Below are 6,161 nucleotides of genomic sequence, written 5' to 3' on the forward strand. Positions count from 1 at the left end.
TTCTGTCCCCGTAACAAGTCATGCAACATTTTGTTCTACTTAGTTTTTGTCAATTCAAGTCTCCAAAGATGAAAAAAAAAAAAAAATCGGAGTCAATCGGTGCTTTCCTTTGTTCCGTCTCCTTCGTGTCAGGTAAGAATAAAAAAAAACACACGCTGAAGTCGATGTGATGAGCTGGTCACATGCAGGGGAGGGGGGCCCGGGATCATGCTGCAACTGTCCTTGCAGGAGTGGAGGGGAGCGTGGGAGGGGCGGGGGGGGGTTGTTGAAGATGGGGGGGACCCGTCTCACGTCTCCACCGGGCTGGGTACCATACTGTTGGGGGTGTCCGGTAACTGAGAGGACAAAGAAGTCACGTCGCTGCCCGAGGAGTTTCCGAGAGAGCCCGATTCAGAGAAAGACACCTGGAGAGAGAAGGGAGACCGTGTTGGAATATATATACAGCAGATAGGAACTTTTATTTTGAAAAGTCCATAGCTCTAACGCTGAGGATGACCCCGTGAGTGTGAGTGTGTGTGCGTGTGTGTCCGCACGCATTTCTATCTATAGTTATGATGCCCAATTTTGGTTCAATACCACTATTGTGAAGATATTTTGGCTGGTCCTTTAAAATTCAATTGGCTGTTTGAGGGTTAAGACTTGATTTTAGGGTTAGACTTAGTTTTGGCTTAGGGCTAGGGTAAAGGGCTAATGCATTCTGTCAAGTGTCCTAACAACTATAGAGAGAAATGCAAGTTTGTGTATGAATCATATTCATACATGCAATATAATTGAGAAATTGATATTGCTTTGTTTTATCTGCCACGATGGATGTCCTGAACACACACCAGTTGTTGGAAGGCTGGCTGGTCCAGGTCGCTCTGCAAGGCGAACTCACTCAGGGCCTTCCATGGAGGCTGGTAGGTCTGGACCTCCACTTGGTTCCCGTGCATGTTGCTCTCATGTCGGATTGGACTCCCGGCCACGAGAGGCGTCCCCGTGAGGCCCTGGAGGTTCTGATGGAATACAAGAAAAAACAGAATAAACATCTAGGCCCATCAGACAGCCTCTAGAACCCGATCCTCCGTTTTGAAAGAACCATCCCTTATAATTGCTACAATGGAATTATGCAGACAGAGGCGTTTTACTCATGAAGTTTCCTTTGTGGTGTTGAGTGAAGATTGATGTGTGGTCTGTTCAAGCAGAGGCCGTGTTATTGATGCAGATGGAGCATGTTTGCAGAGGATGTTTTTATCTTGCAGGTCAAGCAACTGAAGCCAAAGCAGTTGATTCATTATTCATTGACTTAAAGTTTGAATACAGAACAGCACTGGAGCCAAACTGGAAAGGTTGGACGAGTCAGTTTGGCTCCAGTAGAGTGTAGACACGAGTAAAACTATAGGACTATACACGGTTAATCGTTAGGAAAAAAGAAAGGTTAACTATAATCCGTAACAAGTGTTGATCACAGGGCATTTCAAAGGCCATGTCAATCTATTTTTTATTTAAAAACAGAATTAAGCTGTGATGTTTTGTTCCTGTGCATCTGTTAGTCATAAACTCTGGATTTCACAGGGATTCATATCAGCCCGATAAAGACATAAAACAGCGTAAAGGGACGAGGAACAATGACAGCCAGGGAGACATGAAAAGATAGTAATCAAGTGGCCCGACTTACGAAGATGCTTACAGTCTTATCACTGTGCTGCTGCTGGAGATGCTTTATGAGCAGCGTCTTCTTCTTGTCCTTGCAGCGCTTGTTCTGGAACCAGACGCGGATCACCCGCGGGCTGAGGCTGGTCATCTCCACCAGCTGCTCCTTCATCAGCGCGTCCGGCCGCGGGTTGGCGTTGTAGCAGGTCCGCAGCGTGTGCAGCTGCTTCTCGTTCAGCACCGTCCGCACCCGCGTCGTCTTCTCCGACTGCTTGTGCGCGTGGTTCCGATGCGGGGCCTGTCGCACCGTGACCGGGTCTGCAGAGGACGGGGAGAGAGTTAGAGAAGGGAGGCCTCACACCGCATCATGTTCATCTCCATGTGTGCTGCTGGCCTGTTGTACCCTATTGGATCTTTTCCTCATGGAGGAAGAGACAATAATATTTATCAGTGATTCAGGAACTTTTATCAGATAAAAGACTGAACTGGTTTATATCACAGGCTCAGGACAATTAGAGTAAAGTATCGTTTTGTCTTTGGATGACAAGACATTATTTAATTTTTTTGACTAAATCATAAACCTCTATTAAACTTGAAAGATGAAGTCCCGTTTGAGCCATTGCACGGAGCTGTGTAAGTGATTTCAAAACGAAGAAAACGAGGGAATTAATGATTATTATTCACAATTTGCCAATTGCTTTGTTTTGGTTTTATTGGATCTCGCCCTCTAAACGCACGCACAAGCACACACACACACACACACACACACACACACACACACACACACACACACACACACACACGAACTCCTGCAGCTGCGACTCGAATAGCAGATTATTCAGATAATGGCAACAGAGCTGGTTAGCGCTAATGAGATCAATTATGAAATTAGCCTAAAGAAAGGTCCCAGCAGAAACTTTACACACACACACAGACAGTCCCGAGCGCGTACACTCATATACACACAAAAAGACACACTGAGACCGACCACAAACAAATTATCAAGATGTTAAAGAAGAACAGAAAAAAACTTTTAATCTTCATTATTGTTCATTTATTTCACCTAAACTTATACAGTCCGATTTTCTGTAACAAAGTTAAATTAAAATGCTTGAATTATGTATCGTGTTTACAAGTAATTATAATACAATTTCTGTCATATGCCTAGATTTAACTTTAGCAGAAGGCGTTGTATTTTGGACTATACCTAAACAGTGGGGATTTGGCATCAATAATAATAATAATAGTTATTATTATTATTATTATTATTATAAACTGACCTGCCAGGTGAAGCGCTCTGTTGGAGTGGACGTGTCCGGGGCTGATGGGGCTCCCTGCGGAGCTCCTCTCCAGCAGCAGGCTGTGGTCCGCCCGGCACAGCAGCTCCTCTTCCCGCAGAGAGAACTCGTCTCCCGGCAGCAGCTGCCGGCTGCACACCGAGCACCGAAAGCACTCGATGTGGTACACGTTATCCCGGGCCCGCATCACCAGGTCGCTGCTGCTGAACCCCAGGTTGCATTTTGCGCATTTTATTCCAAACAGCCTGGAAAAATGTTCAGAGAATTAAAAATCAGAGGAAATACGAATTAAACCGAAGACAACTTTCGGCTTATACATCTGAGTTGTGAGATGAAGACTATTTAAATGCTCTTATGCTATATTTTAATATTTTAATTAGAAATGTGCTGTGGTGTTTATTTGTATTATTATAAAATTGTGTATTAAGCTGTGCAATGAAGTTGTGTGCTACATGCACAATAATGATGTTATTAGATCTGAGCTTTAACTTTGCATTTAAAATGATTTCAGCCTATATAAGAGTATAAATAAATATCGCTGATTAATAATACCCCTACCTTACATAATCTCTTTTGCAATAAGTTTTTCCGTCCCGGACGAAACAAGTGCACGACTCATCCAGGTACTGGCTGCACTCCGCGCACTTGAGGCAGGCTGCGTGCCACTCCAGGTCGGGAGAGACTCTCAGTATGTACTGGTCATGGATCTGACTTCCACATCCGACACACATCGCGAATCCTGGCTTCTCTGCGGAAGAGAGTAACACACAGACGAATGAGTTCAACCACAGACAAATACAAGGATATATTTTTTAAATACATTGAAATGTTAAAATGCAGATTGTGCGTGTCAGTTTTGCAGTGATCTCTTTTTTTGCAGACTGGACAAGTCTCGGTGTTATGTAACAGATGGAGACTTGTGCGTAAAACAGGATGATAATAATAATAATAAAAAGCACCAACCTGGGGAATAATAATTATGTGCAATAGTGAATAATGCATTATTAGTAAAGTGAGTTTTGGGAATAAATCCACAGCTGAATATATCGCGTCCATGAAGCCACTGCGACGCAAACACAATCTGCCCACTACTTTAAAGTGCAGCGCGCACGTTCCAAGCGTGTACTTACTTTTGGAATGATCCCCCATATCACCCAAGAAAGAAGAGCTGAAAATAATATCCACCATACAGGACGGAGGACGGGGACTCGCTGGTAGGTGCAGAAAAGATGTGAGCGGCTGACTGGCCCTCCGCCTGCCTCCCTGATAAACTTGTGTCTCCCCGGACTGGAGGAGGGGAGGGGGCCATGAGGCTGCAGGGTCCCACACGCACTCGCTCCTCTGACGTCATGACGTCCTCGCTGGACTCCTCCAATCGGGATCCGCTTCCACCTGCGAATTAGATGCATGAATAAATCTGGGGTGTGTGTGTGTGTGTGTGTGTGTGTGTGTGTGTGTGTGTGTGTATGACATAAAGGTTGATAAGGTGTTTTACATTTGCTCTGTTCAGGCAAGGCTCCAAGACAGGAGAACAAAATAACACATTTAAAATAAATGTATTTAAACGATTCTTTCCAATTATTGGGATGAGCGTTATTTTCCAGATGAAGAACATCATCATCATCATTAATGAACTTAACATGGGCTAAAGCTCCTGCATATAAAATAACTTCCACTAAGAAATCCCAGATGTTTCCAGCTATTCAGTCAATGTCTTATTCCTATTCAGGCAAAACATATTCATTATTTTTAATTGGTCCATATAACAAATTATTATTTCTGACCTCGGCCCATCTTTATTTTTTCTAGACCTATATATATATATATTGACTTCAGTCTTGATAAAACTTTATAGTAAGTGTTCCTCTTTTACGTGGAATCAAAACACATTTGTATATACTTAGAAGAAACGTAAACAAATATAATATCTTGTATTAATGTTGTTCTGGATTTTAAATGTTCTTATTGGGGGGGGGGGGGGGGGGGGTGCATAAATGCAGCATCTATGAGGAGGCTCTGTATGCTCATCTTCTCGAGAACAACCCCATCTACTGGAGGCCAATCAGAACTGCATGTAGGACAGAGGGAGGGGGGTGGTCTTTGTAATGCTGAACATATTGAACCGATATTCATTCGGTCTATAAATCCAACTGATGAATAGAACATGAAATATAAAGCCCTGCTCTAGAGTCATTTATAAATGTATGTTTATCCACTGATTCACATTAGATTCACACCTTTTACAGACAGTCATTTCAGCTTTAAGCATTTTATATTTATATTCCATATTATACATTGTTGTGAATAAAAATATCATTATGTGTGTGGGATCTGTCCCACACACATACTGACTTTTCAACTCAATATTCATTTTATTTTATTATTGGAATTATGTTTTAATATTTAGAGTATTGAAAAGAAGGTACAATGTGATACTTTGCTGTGTCTGTGTACAAATACATTTCCTCTTGTTCATTGTTAAAAATCAGACTAATAATCTAAATCAGTTTTTCTTATTTTGAAAGTCACATGTGTGCTCCTCTGAACCTCTGACATCTCCAGTTTGCTCATCAGGTGACCCCCGGGGTGTCCCTTAACTTCTTCTGTCTCAAGCACCTCAACTGTTCTTTAAGACCTCATGTTATACCAACTTACTCAAGCCTCGAGAATGACATATAATCACAGTATTTACCCAAAGATATTATTATTTGGGATGTATAATTTTTTACCCCTGTCTCAAACTTACTTTGCAACAACATCCTCACCCCTTTAATATTAAATTGCATCGCTGCTGCCAGGCAGGCAGGAGGAGACGTTTTCACTCATGGCCGTTACTGCATCCTGTGTCTCCTGAAAATGAAGTCAGACAAATTCACTTACATGAGTTGGACAAAAAGTTTTATTAGTCCAATCTTTTTTTCAACGAAAATTTACACAGGAGTTTAACTGATTTTGGAAATTGAAAGTGGTTCAATTTCAGAAACATCCCTGTAGACTTATTTCTCTGTTATATGCCATTAACTCCTGATTCAACAGGCCTGAAAAACTGAACAATGTAAATTTTATCACAAAGGAAATCAATCTTACTATGATCAATATAAATCAAATGTACGATTTTAAATCCAGCTGTAAATATTACAAATCTTACTATAGATCATATATTTGCAAAATAAAGTTGTTATGGTTGTTGGCTCCAATAGATCTGCAGTAAAATTATTTACTGTTATCTAT

At 41.7% G+C, this 6,161-nt stretch overlaps 1 protein-coding gene across 1 annotated transcript; it reads right to left on the minus strand.

Moving 5' to 3' along the window:
* Nucleotides 1–287: 287 nt before the first annotated feature.
* LOC128441091 (insulin gene enhancer protein ISL-3) lies at nt 288–4,196 on the minus strand. The gene is made up of 6 exons (XM_053423745.1): nt 4,061–4,196; nt 3,489–3,678; nt 2,913–3,175; nt 1,670–1,950; nt 828–995; nt 288–404 (listed from the first exon to the last, which is right to left on the minus strand). Exons 1-6 carry the CDS (start codon nt 4,116–4,118, stop codon nt 288–290), a joined length of 1,077 nt encoding a protein of 358 aa, XP_053279720.1. The 5' UTR covers nt 4,119–4,196.
* Nucleotides 4,197–6,161: the final 1,965 nt, after the last annotated feature.

Source organism: Pleuronectes platessa, chromosome 1 (genome assembly GCF_947347685.1).
Source record: "Pleuronectes platessa chromosome 1, fPlePla1.1, whole genome shotgun sequence".
NCBI classification, from domain to species: Eukaryota; Metazoa; Chordata; class Actinopteri; order Pleuronectiformes; family Pleuronectidae; genus Pleuronectes; species Pleuronectes platessa.

Coding starts and splice junctions, on each gene's coding strand:
- LOC128441091 (XM_053423745.1), bottom strand. CDS start 4,118: ATGGTGGATATTATTTTCAGCTCTTCTTTCTTGGGTGATATGGGGGAT. Junction 3,679..4,060: donor TATGGGGGATCATTCCAAAA/GTAAGTACACGC, acceptor TCTCTTCCGCAG/AGAAGCCAGGATTCGCGATG. Junction 405..827: donor AGCCAGCCTTCCAACAACTG/GTGTGTGTTCAG, acceptor TTCTCTCTCCAG/GTGTCTTTCTCTGAATCGGG.